The 19,848-nt window shown below is 34.1% G+C and overlaps 1 protein-coding gene across 1 annotated transcript in view; it reads left to right on the forward strand.

The window, feature by feature from the left end:
* The first annotated feature begins 3,670 nt into the window (after window positions 1-3,670).
* Window positions 3,671-19,848, forward strand: part of LOC128987341 (DE-cadherin-like) — a 483,101-nt gene continuing 466,923 nt past the window's right edge. The window contains exon 1 of the mRNA XM_054408138.1: window positions 3,671-3,889. Within this exon, the coding sequence (XP_054264113.1) occupies window positions 3,751-3,889 (139 nt within the window). The 5' untranslated portion in view covers window positions 3,671-3,750. The remainder of the gene's footprint in view (window positions 3,890-19,848) is intronic.

A 19,848-nucleotide genomic window follows, 5' to 3' on the forward strand; every position in this document is an offset into this window, starting at 1 on the left:
TTTTTAACCAACAGATTTACATTATTATTAGAATATTTAATCTTTATATTTAATGAGAATGGGATAGCTTAGCAATAAAAATAGAAATAGAATTTCCTTATTCTGGGAGACACTGTGCCAATTCACCATCTAGTTCCCCATCTCTCGTTTTGATCACAATGCTATGTTTTTGATATTATTTCAAAATCTAAAGCTAAAACTAGTGGCTGTGTGAGAATAGTAAAGGCAAATTAAACAACCCCTCCTAAAATATAACTTGTTCAAGTGTTCAGGCACGCAACTGTGTTTCACTCTGTCAGATACAGAATGCAATATAAACATAAAGCAAATGATTCTAATTATTAAATTACTTGTCCCATAGTAAAGTGTGAGATTTTTTTACAAATTGTTTTTAAGTTCGGAATAAAAAACCTTTAAATAGATTAAATTATCGTTGTGTCACGCTTGGGCTTGGAACCAAGATGCTTTGATTTTTGTTACAGACCCAGTCAAAACCTATAGAAAACAAACAAAATTTAATGGATTTGGATTAGTTTGCTTGGAATTAACTTCATTCTGGGGTCAACTTCATTTTCATTAAGTGCCATCATAGCTTAAAATGCTTGATTCAATGTTTCAAATTTTGAAAAATCTGGGGGAGACCCCCATACACCCTCCTCTATGCCTGGGGTGTTTCCATAACCCCAAAACCCCCTGGTAGGCCCCCCAAACTTCGTCTCTGGATCAGTTCCTGGTGTAATTGTAGGTAGTAGTCTCAAATAATACGATTACACACCAATAACGTAAAAACCACTAACAGTTATCCCACAAATGTGTTCAAATAAACATTTAAACGTGAAGGTAATGAACAATACCATGTCAGCGATGGTAGTGACCGCTCTGTCAAACTATCACGCTCCTAGTATAATTCAGTAGGTCTACAAAATAAATATCTAATACTAGTAATTTTTACAGATTTATCTTTTAGTGTGAAAGCATCAATAAGGTTTATGTAGATAACATTTTTTGAATTGGGTATTTAGTTTTACTTTTCCCTTTTACACTGATCACGTTTTAAACCCTAACAGACAATCCGCTAGAACGCGAATTTAAGCATATAACACTGTATAAACAAAGTAAACTCAACAATGCTGCAGACTTGAGATCAAATCCTGTGTTATTCGTAGACTTGGCTGCAAGGTAATAAATCGCAACAACTTGGAGCTTCGAGCGTTAAATACATGTTTAATTGCTTCCCAAGTAATTTGTGCACTTGAGTCGCAATATTAAACTTGCCTTCTCTCGCAAGCTTCTTATACGCCATACTCGCGTTCAATGCTATTGGAAACATAAATAAACACTTCAAGTTATGCTATTTCTCAAGTGCGCAACAATAGCTTCTAGATGCTCAAAACTTGCCAAGTGTTCTAAATACGGTGAGGGTTCAGTGCGATATGCGATAGAATGGTAAAGGAATATAGTTCACGACTTAAGTAATCTAAAATAAACACTATCTATCAGAAAACTGACACATACTTTCTCCCATTAGCTTGTTAACAATCCCTTGTGGTGGATAAGGTGTGAGTAACTGTGGTATTTTATGGATAAAACCACAAAAGTAGTAATAACTTTTAAACCGTAATTTACAACGTTAGGAGTTATGCCATTTTTTTAGGGTTAAAGATACTAAATTGTAATCAAGAAAGTTTTTTTATTGATTTTTATCATTTATCTTACAATGGCAATTCTAAAATTTTACTGGTGGTTTACTAATTTTCATGTGTCTCTTATTAACTTATTTCACATACAAGCAAATTAAATTATACTTTACCTTTTTAATATGCCAAGGACAGTTAGGTGTGGTCTTATTGTACTGGACCACAGGCCATTTTGTACTTTATATCCAATTTCCCAGCTCGCTATTTATTACATAGAGTTTAGAGTTTATACATACCCGCTATACCTGGCACAAAACCGAATGATCAGCATTGACGTGATTAAAGGGATTTTAGACCTTTTGTTTCCTCAGCACATTGGGCCAATATTCCACCAATCAGCACGCTGGACATCAGATGAGGAGGCAGGGATTCAGTGGACATACAGCGTGTTCGCCACTACTGTATTATATTACATCTCTCATACTGTGAATGAAGGTTCAACTCAGAGTTGCAATACCGTAAGATTTGCCAAGGTTGTCATGATACATTGGTTTAATCCTTACTAAGTTTAAAGTTTGACAATGGGGGACTAACAGTTGTCATACTCGGTAATTACGTACCTAGCTGGACGTTCATAAACTATAAAATTAAATAAGTTTATTTCAGGTCAGTACTATTATTGTAGTATGTTTTCTGTGGTCATAGTCATGAGCATCGAGTTAGGTTATATCTCAGAGTTTTTGTTTTATTACTCTGAGGTTATATACATCGATGGTCATGACAAAGGCAGATGAATGACAAGTGCTGCTGACTCACGGTGCGGAGTTTCTGAGAACTACTACTCTAGTGTCAAAGATGTAACTTTAATTTTAACATGCTGGGTAGGTGTTACTACAGTTAATGTTGCTGTTAGATTGTATGTTATTATGAACCTTTATTATTTTACCTTTTCCATTTAAAAAACTTTAAAAATTCCTTTTGGAATAGACCTAGACGAAATAAAATAATCTGTCGCCTATTGGATTGAAAATTTATTTCAAAAAATATTGAAATAATAAATTCCCCCAATTATAGAAACTATATCAGATAAAATTATTTGCTGCTGTGTTGTGAAGGTGTCACAATGATTCTTTAAAGAATTCATGTATGTAGTATAGAATCGTATTTTAATATGTAAAAAGTCACCCAGTTTAAGACCTTATATTATTATTTAGTAGACCATAACTTGTTTATTGATGTATCTTCAGATTATCTACAATATTAAATAAAAATGTCACTAGGCCTATGTACAATGTTTGTTAATCACTAAGTTGTTTATTTATATCACTACTCACTAAACGGTTACACCACACACGCTTCACAATCATTGTACACACTGACAGTATTACCAATTGTAGATACACCTCATGATCATTGACCTCTGAACAACAACATAAAGAACAATAGGAAAAAAAAACCTATAACCTTATTGAAATCATATTGTTTGATATTAATGAATTAAAGCTTGTTAATAGTTATTATTTATCTCATTGTACAACTTTCAAAATAGCCTAGCAAAACACAATCACTATTCACATTATAATATACGGTAGTTTTATAGTATTACCGGTTAAGAATATTTCAAGCTCAGAGTACGCTTACCAGCTAAAATGTCTTTAACTAACCTTACAAAACTGTTTCAATCATCGTCTTTGTTTATCCGTTTATCGTGTTCAGAAAGCCTAACCCGACCACTTATCTGTGTATATTGTCTAATCTGTTACCAAATATTTATATTTATCTATCTTATCTCCTAGCAAAGTCCTTGACTAGGCGTTGTCGATGAGACAAAGACTTCTTGTTCGTGGTGACGTTTGTCACTTGGAGGAAGACGGTGTCAGTTGTCAGTAGCCAGCTGACCAGACTGTACACTGCAACACTGGACGGTCGGTGACTGTACCTAGGTAGCGCGCGACGCTCATTGTTGCCGCCCCCTCCCCCACCAACTGTTGAGCGCGTCGCGTCGCTCTCGCTCAGTCTTGAGCCGACCTCGGTAAAGCGATGAACTTGTCGTGATCGTGGGCCATCTTGTCTTGACGTTAGTTTTTAGTTGGTCGTGGTTCAAAGTGCAGTGATGATGTGGTGTGCTGTTGATTTACTGTTTGTTTCACTGACTTACGCCCTTGTGTGTGTATCTGTGAGTGGTTCTGAACATTTGGAGAGGACTAGCGACATCGTAGCCGTCGACAACTCCTTGGATAACCGAGATAAAGGTGACAAAGATCACAACTTTACACTTAGTTATGTAAACGGTTGCATTATTTTGCTGTAATGACTCTAGGCCACGTACATCATCTATGTTTGTGACAAAGGAAAGTCAATCGGTCAATCCCAATCGTGACCTCTTGACACATTTATATAATTTTCACTTGTCAATGTCATAGAACTTTGGTATCATGACCGGGGTTTCCAGACACAGTCAACGTTATGTATGTTTATCACAATCCTCGCAATATTTTCAGTTTATGGTCTAATATAAAACTAGTAATAATTGGCTGTGTACGCCGATTTCGTGCAACATCGCTTCTTCTTGCTTGTAGTGCAATATTCTATTTTTATTATCTCAGATTTAGGTGTAACTTTGTTTACCAACACTGGTACACAATTTTAAAACCAAATACATTAGTAAAATGCAAAAAACCAATATGTTCAACAAATAAATAAAATAGAACTAATAAAATATGTATTAGGACCAGGTCGGTTCCTGGTTGTGGTCCATAATTTGTACTTTATAGCATTCTTTTACATGAACAAAAAACTCTACATGAACGTATTGGTATGTTTCCTGAGGTATATTTGAAACAAGCATTATATTCAAACATTCAATGTCGCAAATAAAGGTATTTTAGCCGGCAGCGCTCTAAACATGGATAGAGTGTACGTGTGGAATCGCTATACTGTATTTATTGAGCTATTTAAGATTTGTATTACATTTTTCCGCGTTGTTTACCCTATCATATTTCCCACTAAAAATAAAAGTGAAACTTTTACTTAGAAAACTAAAAACTCTCTGGGTTATTTTATGATGATTAAAGTCTGTTGTGGCCAATAGGGGTACAATTTTACAATTTTTACCATGTTATTCTTATGGGAAATAAATAAACTTGTAGTTTGCTTTTTTAGTAAAGTCTAATACATTCTCATCAAATTTGGCAAATATTTTTAAATTAGGACTAAGTTACTTACTCAGCTTTTATCATTTTAGCGAATTTCCCTAGGAAGTAGATACAATTACCGTAGGTCTCATAGGCGGAACCGAATTTCCTTTTCATTTATGTCCCCAGAGCAGAGACCAAAAACACCATCCGTTCAAAATATTATTATAATATGTTGGTAATATTGTAATGTTATATATATAGGCCTACTAATGTTTAATGATTTAATTCAATTATTATGGGGGGGGGGGATTTATGGGGTAAAATTTTTTTTCTCATTTTTGACTCTGAAATCACAAAATGTCCAGATTTCTCTCTGAACCATAAAAAAACAGATACTTTAGTAACCTATATCAAAGGGTTTTTTGTACGGTTATTTGTTACAGATAAAATTCAAACAGTTGTTTAAATTTTAATTCCCACGCTATTCTTAAGGAGAATATTGTAAAATGTTGTAGATTGCTTGTTTGTATTTTGATCAAACTTGAGAAATTTATTAATTTTATACTAAGATAGGCCTATGTATTATTAATATTTTACTAAAAACACTTTGTTCCCTGTAGCAGCAAATCTAGGTACTCGTTAAACCATACTCCTTTTATCTATGGTTAAACCTAATGTTATTTAAATAGATTCTAAAATTAATTCAGGAAAATGGAAATTCATTTAGTCTGCAGGTTTGCTGCGGCAGGGGTATTGGAAAATTGCAACTGTAGCAGTGAACCTAAGTAAATAATAAGTTATGTAAATGATAAGTTTTTATCATTAAAATTATTGTTCTAGCCTATTTATAGCCTAGGCCTATTGAAATAAATAACATAATAAATAACAAGGGAGATTTGAGTGTAAATCCAACCTGGTGGATAAAAGTTGGCAGATTTGCTGGTATTTGGTCTTCAGAACCTGGTAATAAAAGTACCGGTACATTTAAAATAGTTAACCATTGTACCGTTAACGATTTTAGTTTAGAAATTGATTTATTAAATATTTGATAAAAAATAGAATTTGTTAAATATTTGCTACGATAGTTCAGTATATCACGAAGCCAATATAGGTAACTTAGATATCACGAAAAAAGTTACCATTTATATTTAATGGTGTTATGAATTAATATACATCAATAAAGGTACCACTATAAGGTTACACATCAAATATATAACATATAACCTAACATAATAATATAACATATAATATAATATAACATATAACATACTGTATAATATAATATAGGTAATAATATATTATATAACAATATGATATAATATTAATATTAATTATTAATATTAATAATTATAATAATAATATAATTATAATATTAATAATTATTATTAATATTAATATTAATAATAATATTTATATAATATATTATATAATATAATTTAATATAATATATATTATAATATAACACATAACATATTCAATATCGGAAGTGTTTTCAACATCCAGAATCAACAAAACCCCCTATTTTTATTTTACCCGTTTATACTAGGCATAGGCATAGATATTTAACTTCACTATTGTACAACGGTACAATAGAATTTGCTTCATGGACGTTCTTTTTATTTTGGGATTAAGTAATTCAGCAAATTGTTTTATATTAGCCGTGTAACTAGAGAAGACAGCATATCCAGAATGTATGCTATGGTACATAACGTAAGATTAACCTAGCCTATTATGAGTTTGTCTGCGGTTATATTTGCATTGGGAGACGTCAACGGAAACTGTTTGCAAGTCTACTGCTAGTCCTGACAAAAATCCTTGCTACTCCGTCTTGCTATCAGAAAGATGAACTGACTCAATATTAAATACCAAAAATAGGAACAACCCCAGCCCCTACTTTTTATTTGGAATTTGTTGGTGTTTATAATTATTAGAAATTTATTTACAAAGAAGAAACTATGAATAAGATGAACACAAATTATTTCCTACGACGTGGTAAAAATCAATCTAAATTTTATGATATCACGTGGTATGGTAAGGCATGTTCATTTGTTGCCTCCTATGCAATGCTTGAAGTAATATAAATATATTACATAAGATAGGAAGTAATATACATGGTGTTTATTTATTCTATGGTAATATGTTGAATAGCCTACATTTCACTCTAGCCTTTGTATTTTAAAGCCAACATCGGTAATAATGATAGCTTTGTACTCTTACCAAAAGAAAACTGATATTTAATAAAAAAAAAACATGTTAGTCTTATATAATCTAAACCCCGTTTGTCACCTAGTCAATGTAAGTAGTCTACTTGCCAATCAATGGCCAGTGGCATTAGGAGAGACTTGGTCTATTTTTCAACTTCGATTAGCACTTTTCTCTAACAAACATTTGCACAGTATATCTAACGTAATTCGGGTCAATATACAGATGGTTTATTTAACTTCTGTGGCCAGAAGTCTTGTTTGTTATGATTGAAGAATTCACAATAATTAGCCATGCCAGGTTTTGTACACAAAACTTCAAAAGAGTCATAAAATAAAGAGTAAAAATGTTAAGTAAAGAGTCATACAGTATTTTCTTTCACAGTAGATTTGCGCATGTACTTTCCTGTTGATGCACACTAGCCTACAGTAGCCTAATATAATTTCCGTGGGCAATGAAATTTTCTACCAAACAAAACAGAAAATTTTCAACTCAATTTTTTTATAGTATAAACTCTGGATCACTGATTTTTACAATAAAAGGTTTTAAATTAGAGTACCTGTATCCGTCAAGTGATCCTGGTTTGTAATTGGTTGACTACAGCTGTTTCATGTTAATATTAACAAATCTTCAGGTCAAATTGTTGCATTGATTTATTCCATAGAATGGTCGTCATAAGGTTTAAAGTTCACAAAAAAATAACACATACACTTACACGAAACATTTAATTAACACTGATTGGCCAAAACACAAAACGAAAAAGCGTGTAAAAGTATTGTTTTTAGAGTTTGTCAAATTGAAGGATAATGAATTCAAATTGGAATCATTCGTAGGCCTATATTATCTGGTTCGTATATTAATCTGGTTTTCTACTGTTCGCCACATTCCTTCTCATAATGAACACCATGAGTTTATGAGTCGAGTTTGATTTTTTTTTGTGGGCAAAAAAGTGTTAAAAAATGCAGGATATATTATTAGTTCAACTAGTTGTTGACTGCAAGTACGTTCAGTCAATTTTATAACCACCAGGGTCCAAGAATAATGAATCGTAATAAAGTCTAAACACAGCAATTACTTTTGACATGTTTGTCACCTTGAAACCAAGTAAACATAAACTGGAATCCCCTGCACACAATCTCATCGCAATCCAACGTTACGATTCAAGCAACTACCCTATAAATAAATAAATAAATGACTATTGTATTTTAAATTAAAATAGCATTAGCCCTAAGTTTATTTCAGTAATCTACCCTGAACAATTCGAAAGCAGCCGTGTAAGTTGTTCTAAGTGACACATTTAACACCGACTCCTTCCTCAAGCAATTAACCTTTTAATCTTTAAAGGTTTGTTAAGTCACTTTAATTGCTTTGTGACATCATTGTTTTCACCGTGCGATCCATACAATTGAACGCTGTTGATAGAAAGAGAACAATAGCGTGGCGCGCCACCGACAAAGCCCGATAAACATGTTATTGTGCGATGGCGCACCACCATCCACCATCGTCGCTCGCCGAGCTCTATTTATTTACAAGTGCAGCACAGGGTTTTTATTTATTCATTGCATTACCTATTCTCTATGCCGATTTATTCATACTGCCATTGAGAATTCGCGGTAAATTTAGTTTCATTGTTTAACTATAAAGTCAGGAGATAAACGCTTTGTCACACCTACACGTATGTACTTTCCTTAAGCTCGGGATTTATTTCATAATATCAAAACTTGAATAAATTAGCCTACTGTCTAGTGGTTAGATGGCAGTTTCAATTTTAAAGATTCATTTATTAATGTAAAGATTAAACAAATTCGTGAATATGTATATAGGTATCTTCACCGATAACTGAACTAATGTGTAGTTTACGACCAAAAATAAAGTGTTCTCTGTAAACACTGTTTTAGGTAACCCATTTTTCGTAGAAACCGTTTACATCGTACACAAACGTTTTAAAATTAAATAAACAGTCAGCCATCACATGGTGTCAAGATTAAGCTACAGTGCACTGATTTAGAAGTTTTTATAGAGGGTTTTTTTAGTTATATAGGTTATTACCTTTCTACAGAATTAATTCTTTTGGTACTTGTAGCCCTTTAAATAAGTCCCCTGGGTGGGCCAATCCTTTTTTGAATGGGATTCAAGATCAAGATTGTACACAATCTCCATTGCAGCTCCTACATTTTAATTCGACTGGAGTTTACTGTAGTTAATTTTTCATTCTACCCAGAAATAAAAAAAGAGGTGCCCAAGTATTTCCGGCGATTCACGTTCAAGGTTGGGCCACTCTGTTCTGTACCATATTTGGGCCCTGGGCCCTGGTAGGTGGTAGAATGTCCGGTGTCCGCGGCGTGGCGCAGCATCGCTAGTGTTCACCCCCCTCCCACTCACCACGACACCAAGTGTGTTAATTTCCACGTAATCAGACCACACGCTCAGCCCGTTAGTCACTGGCCATTGCGACATTAGCACAATGAACAATGAGAATGCGCTACGCTCGCATACGCTCAGCACTATTTCCAACTGTTGCAGTATAAATCCACATAATACGACCGTATTTTTCAACCTGTGCCACATAATTCTAAAAATCACAGCTATTTGTTTACACGAGTTGTTTGCTTTAAATGTTAACGTTCTAATACTGCGGGCGCCGATTTAACGAAATGAAATCCTATTGTTTTAACGGATGTATAGATAACCTTTGGCTCTGTTATCAAATAATTAACGTTATCAATGCTTGCGGAAGCTATGTTATCGTATCTGTATATGAGTAACTTATTATTTTTCAGTAAAAAACTTCAAGCACTTAATCGACATTGATACTGTTATCGCAAATTTAATTGATATATTTTGTTTTACAATTCCTTAGGATGTTATTTTCGAACCCTGCGTTTTAATCGCAGTTGCTACAAGTTTCCTCTTTGATTTAAATTTGTAGAAGCAAAATTCCCATCTTTTTGTAAAAGCTAAAGTTTTCACTGCATGACTTGTTCTATCTCCATAACTTTACGATAGATTCAATGATTTCAGCGTTACTCTTTTGTTTAAATATTACAGCAGAAGCCAGATAGTTTTTATTGCTTAAGATAGTTTTAATGTATGGACACCCTCTATTAACTTATTATTGAATTACACCAGGAAAACTATCTGGCATAACAATACACTTTTTTGTTGGTATCCCAATTTTGTCTGGAACCCAAAATGTTCCGGGCAAAAGTGTCATCCCGGCCTCTAGAAATAGTTTGGTAAAACTGAATCTAGTTTTCCAGTTACAAATCAATAAAAAGTTAACAGGGATATTGATGTCATTTGTCAGTTTTGGCCTCTCAGGCCGATGTAACAAAAACAATGCCTGTCGGTAAGCCTAATGAATTTTATGAGGTTAGATAAAGACCTCTAGTTTCGCCCATGTTCTTTAGCATTTGAATTGAGGTGGTTTTTTAGAGGCTGTTGATGGGCCTTTAAATCAAAAATTTTTGAGCTGCCCCCAAAATACTCCATTATGAAGTTCCGAACAAAATTGGAATAACGACATAAAGGTGTACTTTTGTGTCATATAGGGTTCGGGTTTCTTGCTGTTGTGTAGCCCATTTGCAGCAGTATGACAAAAAATATGTTCAATAACAAGGAACAACTGGATAGCAATAAAAACCATGTGCATAAACTTAACAGAACCAATCTCAAGTTTTATTCAGATAATTAATCATTAAAGGAGTATTATATGTAATTTATGGTTTCGTCCAATCCATATTGCATTCCTTCATGTTACGTAGCATCCCCCAAGTGTATATATAGTCCAGTGCAATTAGGTTATGACCCGGTCAAAATTGATAACAGGCTGAAAATTGGTGGAAATGTTCAAAACAATGTCCTGAGTGGCCCACACAAAGTCCCAAGAAATCCCAGTTGGGGAACGGCCGCCATTTTGAAAAAACTGCCGCCATCTTGGAAATTTAGATTTCTTGCTGTATCTTTTGAAGTAATTGTCCGAAAGACCTTATTTATGTCTCAAATTAAACGTTTTGGGCTCATGTATGAGGGTAATATATAATTAAAGAGTTTATTATGTTCTAAGCATAAATTTGATTTATATTAACCTAAAAATATCTATAATAATGATATAGATACGGTTATGTCCCCCCTTTTATACAAATTGTGGATATTTATAGGCATGCAAGGTGGATGCGATGCTCCCTGGTGTGGATTAACGTCCGCACTAGTGAGTACTATGACTATCCGCAGTACTATCCTGATAATTAGACCAATTCGTTAATTACAAGGAAAAATTGTGGTTCAGATTCCACTATAAACTGTAGGTCCCTTAGTTGCCATTAGCTGTATGGACTATTAATTAACATCTGTGTCTAAGGAACATGTCGGCCTTAGTCACTAACAAGACTAAGATCGCGCGACTAAGACAAGATCGCGCCACTCATCCTACACTCATCCTTCACTCATATTTGGTTAAAATACGCACATAGCGGCGTCCCCATCTAAAATAATTGATATAAATATACAAAATATATACAAGATAAGTTTTTTCTCTTTCTCGCACCCCACAATGCTTAGTCTTTGTGATTGGTTAGATATAAATATAATATCCATTTAACTATGATAAAGCTTTAAAGAGGAGACAACTAATACAGCTCATACAATTATTATTGCTGCAGCTCGACCACGATCTTTCATATTGCCCCTGCTGCTCGACCTTCACAGACGGTATGGCTCAAAGTTGCCGTTAGACATTCTATCGTAGCTCGGAGTTTGCTCGACATACAAGAAGGTTAATTATGAGACTTCAATAGCTGATAATGTATTACCTTCAATAGATGACGGAGCTTACGTTCATAATGTTTTCGACAACCATAGTACAACCATGGTACCATTTGCCACGATTGTGATTGTGACCGGGGGCGTAACCGGGATCGATTTAAAATAATAAGAATACTTTAGTGAGAGGTAAAAGAATGTTTAATCATTATTCAAATAAAGTGGATAGACAATATGATAAAGATAATAATAATGACAATAATAAAAATGGATGATAAAATAATTACAGGCTCCTTTTATTTAAGTAGGCCTAAGCAAATGAAATTTATATATAAAACTCTAATAATTATAATTCTTTTTGACACGTTATTATATTCAAACAGGAATTTAATAGTCACTATATTTATTCACACAAATTATAAATGAAATCAATTATTATAAGAATGATTACGATTAACATCAATCAATCACTGACTTTAAAAGGTTAAGTTAGCCTGGACAATCACAAAAATTATAAAGTTGAAATATTAATAAAGTAATCGCCTTACCAAAAACCCGGAGACCGGCGAAGTGTCCCCTTTGACAGTCTGGGGCCAAGTGTCTTCCTTTCGGTCAACTCCGACCTCAGTCTCTCCAAAGTACAATTGCTAAGTCTACGGTTTTTGTGGGTCGGTCGATTGAGCAAGCTACGTGTCATCAAGAATTCTGTCTACTAAATGCCAATGTTCTGACACTGGTATATGCATTGTGAAATCCATTTACCAGGTCTTTTACTTTTGAAATATAATCCCAAAATTTAGAAAATAATTTTTGGTGACTACCCGTCACAATTGCAACACCACCAAAAGGATATTTCTGTATATTTACTTAGAAAAATATTAGAGGAGGGGGGGCCTTGACTTTTTAATCACCCCTTATTTAACCTATTCCAAAGACTAAACATAGTGAATTGCAAGAAATGTCCAAAGGGTTAATGGCTTTAACAAGTCAATTAAGAACAAAAGAGAAAAAGCTTCATTTTATTTTGTAAATTTGTATCATTTTTATAGATATATTTTTAGGTTAATATAAATAATATTTATGCTCATAACGTATTAAACTCTTTAATTATATACTACCCTCATACATGAGTTCAAAACGCTTAATTTGAGACATAAATAATGCCTTTCGGACTATTACTTCAAAAGATACAGCAAAAAATCTAAATTTCCAAGATGGTGGCAGTTTTTTCAAGATGGCGACCGTTCCCCAACTGGGATTTTTTGGGACTTTGTGTGGGCCACTCAGGACATTGTTCTGAACGTTTCCACCAATTTTCAGCCTGTTATCAATTTTGTCCGGGTCAAGGTCATTTTTTGTCTAACTGCACTGGACTAATATAGCTGCTGTGGCAATGTGTACAGTCTATTGTCGTAACTCGTGCAGTGGCAGTGCTAATGTCAGTGTTTACGACGTATCCACGCCGAGTGGTGGTTTGACACTTTACATACGTCTAGTAAGGGATGAAGTTAGTAAGTGTATATAGCTGCTGTAGCAATGTGTACAGTCTATTGTCGTAACTCATGCAGGGGAAGTGCTAATGTTGGTGTTCACGACGTATCCACGCCGAGTGGTGGTTTTATACAGTTATTATTTCTTACACTAGCGCTGTGCGTGTCCTAACCCGTAACCTCTCCTTATCACTGCCCTCGGATGTTAATTAAATCGCCCGTTGCCGTTATCACAGTCGTTCCGTTTATGTTATTGCCTGCGACGTTTTTGCGCGATAACAATAAACCGTCCAGCTGACCCGACATAACAGCTGGTAATAACTTGACGATTATAGTTTAAAGGGTGATTTATTTTAGTCTTTATACAGACTGTCCCAAAAGTCCCGGACCGGTTTAATATTTTCTAAACGACAACAGATATATCAATAAGATTTGGTACATCAACATCACACCTAAAAATCTACTTTTTTATGGAAATATATATTTTCTGTCACATCATGGGGACGTCCCGCAAGGAGTCAGAAGGAAATCTTAAATAGAAGCATAGGTTGACATGTACATCAAATTAAAGGTCTTTACTAGCAGAATATAATGCTGCAAATTTGAACTCAAACGGACAACCAAGTCAAGAATGAAAGTGGTTCAAAGATTCATTTAATTTGCATTTGGGGCACAGCCCTAGGAATCGGAAAATTCTTTTTAACGTAAGCATAGGTCGATATGCACATCAAATTAAAGGTCTTCACTAGTAGATTACAATGCCATAAATTCAAGCTCAAAAGAACGCCTGAGTAAAAAATGGCAGTCGTTCAAAGATTCAAAATGGCAGGTTCAAGAAATCTTTGAACGGCCGCCATTTTGTAACGGGTGATCCTTTCGAGGCGCGGTTTCCGGCATTGAACTCTGCTAGCTAAGCCCTTTAAACTTATGTGTATATTGACCTATGCTTCTATTTAAGATTTCCTTCTGACTCCTTGCGGGACGTCCCCATGATATGACAGAAAATTGATAGTTCCTTAAAAAAGTAGATTTTTAAGTGTGGTGTTGATGTGCAAAATATTATAGATTTATCTGTTGTCGTTTAGAAAATATTAAACCGGTCCGGGACTTTTGGGACAGTCTGTATGTGTGTAGTGCAGTATTCGTTTTTCAAGTCGTGATCAAAGTTTTATACGATGTTTAGGATGCAATAATAAGCATAATAATTAAACCTCATTCCACTCAGAAGAAAACAGTTTTATTATGCTTCTGTTCTTGTATACATTGCATCTTTATGGTATTGCACAGTTTACTTGATAGGCCTATTGATTATCTGCGTGATTTCTTATTATTTGAAATAGTTTCATAAACAGGTACTTTGCATTTTCCTCAATATATATCCTCGTATGATGTTTTATACTAAGTAATTGTGCAAAATGTCACTCATACCAGGTTTCAAGCCTCGAGCACTTGTACTTTTGTTCATTGTTGCATTTAGCGAATTTTCCCTATTTTGAATTTATTGAAACAAAAAAAAATTGAAGACTTAATATAGTATAATTGTCTACCCTTTCTTCCATGGTAAAATTATCCATTATGTGCGAATAAGTTTGAGAACGCTGCCTTGCCTAAGAACATTTTGCGTTGTAATACATCCTTAAATTAGTGCACTGACATGCCAAAGCTAATGCAATTATTAATTGTTGTATTTTTGCTATGTAGAATGACTTTGCTTTATGTTTAATTGATTTTTTTTCTGTAAACGTCCTGCACCATCTAAAATATATAAATAAGAAAATAGGATAAGAATATACGGTATTTATTTTCCAAAATTAAGTATCAGAGATTTCAATCGTGGCTTAAAACAAATGTACAAAGGAAAAAATCCCCACAAAGACTGTACATCTGCGTGTGGGGAGAGTCTTCTTTGTGCTCACCACTTCACGGACATAATAACAAAATAAACAAATAATTAAAATAAAAAAAATAATAAATAATTGTGCCTTAACATTGTTAAAAAAGACTAAAATGAACATAAACAATTACTATACAGGGTGTATATAAAGTCCCGCACCGGCCTTATATTTTCTAAATGACAACAGATAATTTAATAATATTTGGTAAATCAACACCACACCTGAAAATCTACTTTTTAAAATCAATTTTCTGTCATATCATGTGGACGTCCCGCAAGGAGTCAGAATGAAATCTTAAATATAAGCATAGGTTTATATTTACATCAAATTAAAGACCTTTACTAGCAGAATATAATGCTGCAAATTTGAACTCTTTGAACGACTGCCATTTTTTACTCAGTTATCTGTTGGAGTTCATATTTGCGGCATTATATTCTGCTAGTAAAGGTCTTTAATTTGATGTACATATCAACCTATGCTTATATTTAAGATTTCATTATGACTCCTTGTGGGACGTCCCCATGATGTGACAGAAAATTGATAGTGCCTTAAAAAAAGTGGACTTTATATACACTCTGTAGAATGAGTTGAACAGATATATAATATAAAACTAAGAAAACTTGAATTAGGGTGCCAGTACCACAGTACTGAAGAAAGCTGCTATTGTTAAGTCTAATTTTGTTTTAGAATTTGTTATCGACTTTCTTATGTCCTGTACTAGAATCTGATGAGCTCTTCGGCAGCATCATCACTCAGTACAGTACATTAGAAAGTCGATAAAAATATGTTATCCTAATATTCAACGCTTATAAGACGCTATTGCCCGTTGGCCAACCTTATTCCAACCACTATAAAAATCGTCATACTTCTCACTACAGACTTATGCCTCGACCTCCATAACAATGCCTATAGCTGAGGATGTCACATTCCCTCACGTGCATCTCTTTCTCACTCTCTCATTCTTTTGTCATTTGCTTGATCATCTTTTTATTTTCTTTGGAATGAAAAGACTTCCAGCTTTTCATAGGATAGCTTCCCGAGCTTCCCCTGTCTAGTACCTTGACGAGTGACTTTCTATCGACGTATTGTAGGCTTCCGTCACGAGAATAGAAGTGGTTTATCGATGAGATCAATCGCACCTTCTACCTTCTGAACATTTTGCATGTAAAAGTAACAAATCAACCTAAAATACATCACACTAAACTCCATATAAATTAGATGGGCTTAAATTAATTTAATATAACTGTCAACATTTAAATAATTTCATTGTAGATGCAGACAATAACATTGTAGCCAAATGAGTAAACAAAAACTACATTTTAACAGTAAAAACCTGGCAATATATCTGCATAACGTCGTATTATCAGGGTGATCTAATTACTTTGTGTTGTGGTTTAAAGTATCGCACTTTTCTAAGTACTTACATGGTCTTTTACTTTCCTGAAATAGTTTTATTCTGCTGCGTCACATTTTGTTCATCTTTTGAACATAATTGTACGTAGGCCTATAGTTAATTTATATCTACTATTATGGCCAATTTAGTGTACGCTTTTAAACCTATGCATCGTGTAGCGGATATAATAATATAACATTGTTTTGTTAAAACAAATGTTCTTGTTTTCAATTCAAAATGCTGATGGAAGTGTTTACGACTCAGTAATGATGCTATTGTTGATGGCTCAAATAAACACAGTGGATTACACTAAAATTACCAGAGATTTGAGCTATTCAGCTTTGTTATAGCAAGGAATACAAAAATAATACGCCTTTTATAATGATTGATATAAAAAAAATACAATATGTTTAGAAAAATGATTTAAATGGTACAAACCTATTATACATATATTTAAGCGTAACAAAGTGTCAATCAACCGCCAGATGAACGATTGCATGTTACAGTTACAGTAATGCACGTGTACCATGGAGCGATGTTCTCTAATGCCATATTGTTTCGCAGAAGCCTATTAGGAATTACTCTCGCAGTATGCACAAGCATGTGTGAGACGCGCGGCTTACACAGCTAGCGGCAATTGGAAACACTAAATCGCAAAGCAGCTTTGGTAGCGGTATAGCGGCTGTGTACCGTACTGTACACTACAGCAGCCGACGATGGTAGAAGTACAGCAGTGCTATGGATTAAATAACATCTTTTTGTCTACATACAGTACATAAGTAGTCAATCGTGTACAGTATATTTAAAAACTTTTTCAAAATTATGTCAGCTAGCCTGTCTATACTACTGGACCGAATTACACGCGGGTTGTACCGAAAGAAAGGCTATCGGTCATACATGTGCAGGTTTTATTTGTATTTTGAGAATATCTATGTTAATTGGGTCAAAAATGGAAAATTTAACTTTCCTTATAGAGATTTAACATGGAGCTAACTATCGTAGGGAAAATCTACGCATACTGTTAGAAAGATACCTATTTGCCTGTAGATGTGCAGACTCCCTTTATAAATTAAAATTGATTAAAAAATAAACACAAAATATGGATTAAAAATTTAAAACAATTACATGGGCCTTATGGGTGGCCATGTTGGTGACGAAATAACAACAAAATATAGGCAGGGAATCAAAACAAATGGATGAAATTATAATCACAAGGTTTATTTACAGCGTGGGGTGAAAATAGAGAAGTTTGCACAATACACACTTTTGTGCATATACTTTTGGTCGAGTTTTCGACCACGGGGCCAGCTATAGTTATAATGGACTGTATTTTTAGCCTTCTGATTTAATTTAAATACTTCCGATTTGTGTATAATCCTGTATTTATGCAATTCAAAATGTTGTAAAAGGTCAAGCAGGATTTACTTCGTAAGTAGTCGTCTTGTAGCTTACTGGAGACTTATGCTGGCTAGAGGATGGCTATTGTTCAGTCAAAACGAGTTATTGACTCGAATATTGCAAAACTGTGAATTGCACTAATGCAGGTTCATACACATATCTTTGAATTGTCAGTGCATGTTGGCAATTAGTAATCTATGTTTTACAATAATGTACTGCCTATTTTATTATGTATCTTATCGCAATCCTTAAATGGGCACTTTTTCCGATATCATACGTACAAATGTGTTTACAATAGTAATCGTTTATTCTAAACGGATTTTCTATGACATGATGGGGCATAAACCTACATTATATAGTGTTGACTGCCATTGCATGAAATCCTGTAGCTACAGTACCTCAAAGACTTAAATTAATTCTACGTTCTGTAGAAAATAATGTTTTTTCGTACAAATGTTCGCCTAATACGAAACATGGCTGGTGTACGCAAGTATAGTTTGCTAGAAACGCCTTTTATTTATTTGTTGGTAAACTGATTACAGACACGAACCATATAAACATATTATATAAAGTACATATAATTAAATAATATGTAAATAAAAAGATTAATGGATAACTAGAATTATTATATATGACTAGTAAAAAAACCTACTTGTCTACAAACCATCTACAAGACAGAAAATTGCACATATCGTTTAATTTAGAAAAAAATTCTCTTTCGATATCACATATAATATTCCAATTACTGTCTGCAAAGCTGGCCGTATTCCAGCCATATAGCTTTATGATAACGATTAATATAATACCAAATGACATTGCTGTAACATAATGGCTATATGAATGGAGTTTAGTCGGTGGCATTTAGCAGAAGAGCGGCACTAAGACTGTTTATGTGCACTAGAGGTATGGGGCCTAATTAAATGTCAGCCTGGAGTCTTGCCTCAGGCGTTGTTACATTCATTACGACAGGAAGCCAAACTTGAAAACTCAACTTATATCCTCATGAGTGCTTTTAGATTTTAATAAAATAAACTGTCACTTAAGGCAGTAGGTTTTATTTGCCCTACTTCACAGTAAAGTGAGGAGGGGAGGTTAATATATCTAGATATCGATAATATGAAGCGAATTATATTGTGCTAAATATAGTGAATTCTTCAACATAAAGACATTTCATGCATGCAAATTCGACAATCGATGTATCGATACAGCCATCTTGCTGAGCAATAGGATTGCCTCACCTGCAGATACATTTTACCACGTATTTCAATACATGAAGGTCGATATGTCTATATGAACCATGTGCAGGATTATGAATGCATAGGAAATTGTAGAGGCCTGATAAAACACACGATTACTTGATCAATACCTCTGTACCAGTGGTAGTCTATAATAGTCAGCGTAAAAATAGGTTTAGTTGTAGGAGTCCCTCCTTTTATTTGCTCTCCAATGTAAATTTACAACATAAGACGATGAAGTTATGAACCACAGCTTAATAATTATGAATTTTAAATATAGCACTGATCATTGTTGACGAATAACAGACCAATTATTATTTACTGACCATCACGGATTTCAAACAAAGCAGTTAGTAAAGCAGTATGTTTTTGTTTTTCAATTTTCAATGATAATTTAATACGATTGTATAAGGAGTTATTATTTAACGTGTTGCGAAACTCAGCACTCTAATGGTTGACTTTGACGACATATTCAATAGTAGTGCTGCAGTGGCCACTAAGGAGCGGTAATGGTTATTGAGTCAGTATTGGAGTATTAAGTGTAGCAATCAGGACCTTTATGTCGTCTGTAACCGAGGGTATCAAGTCCCCTTTAGCACCTCGCTACTCGCCTGATGTGTATCTGACTAACGTCGTCGTTAATGGAATATTAGTAGGCTTACATTATATTGAAAGCGGTTTATTGATTTATAAAGCTGTT

This window comes from Macrosteles quadrilineatus, unplaced genomic scaffold (genome assembly GCF_028750875.1).
Source record: "Macrosteles quadrilineatus isolate MER2022 unplaced genomic scaffold, UCM_ALF_1.0 Scaffold_2__2_contigs__length_208266976, whole genome shotgun sequence".
In the NCBI taxonomy this organism is placed as follows: domain Eukaryota; kingdom Metazoa; phylum Arthropoda; class Insecta; order Hemiptera; family Cicadellidae; genus Macrosteles; species Macrosteles quadrilineatus.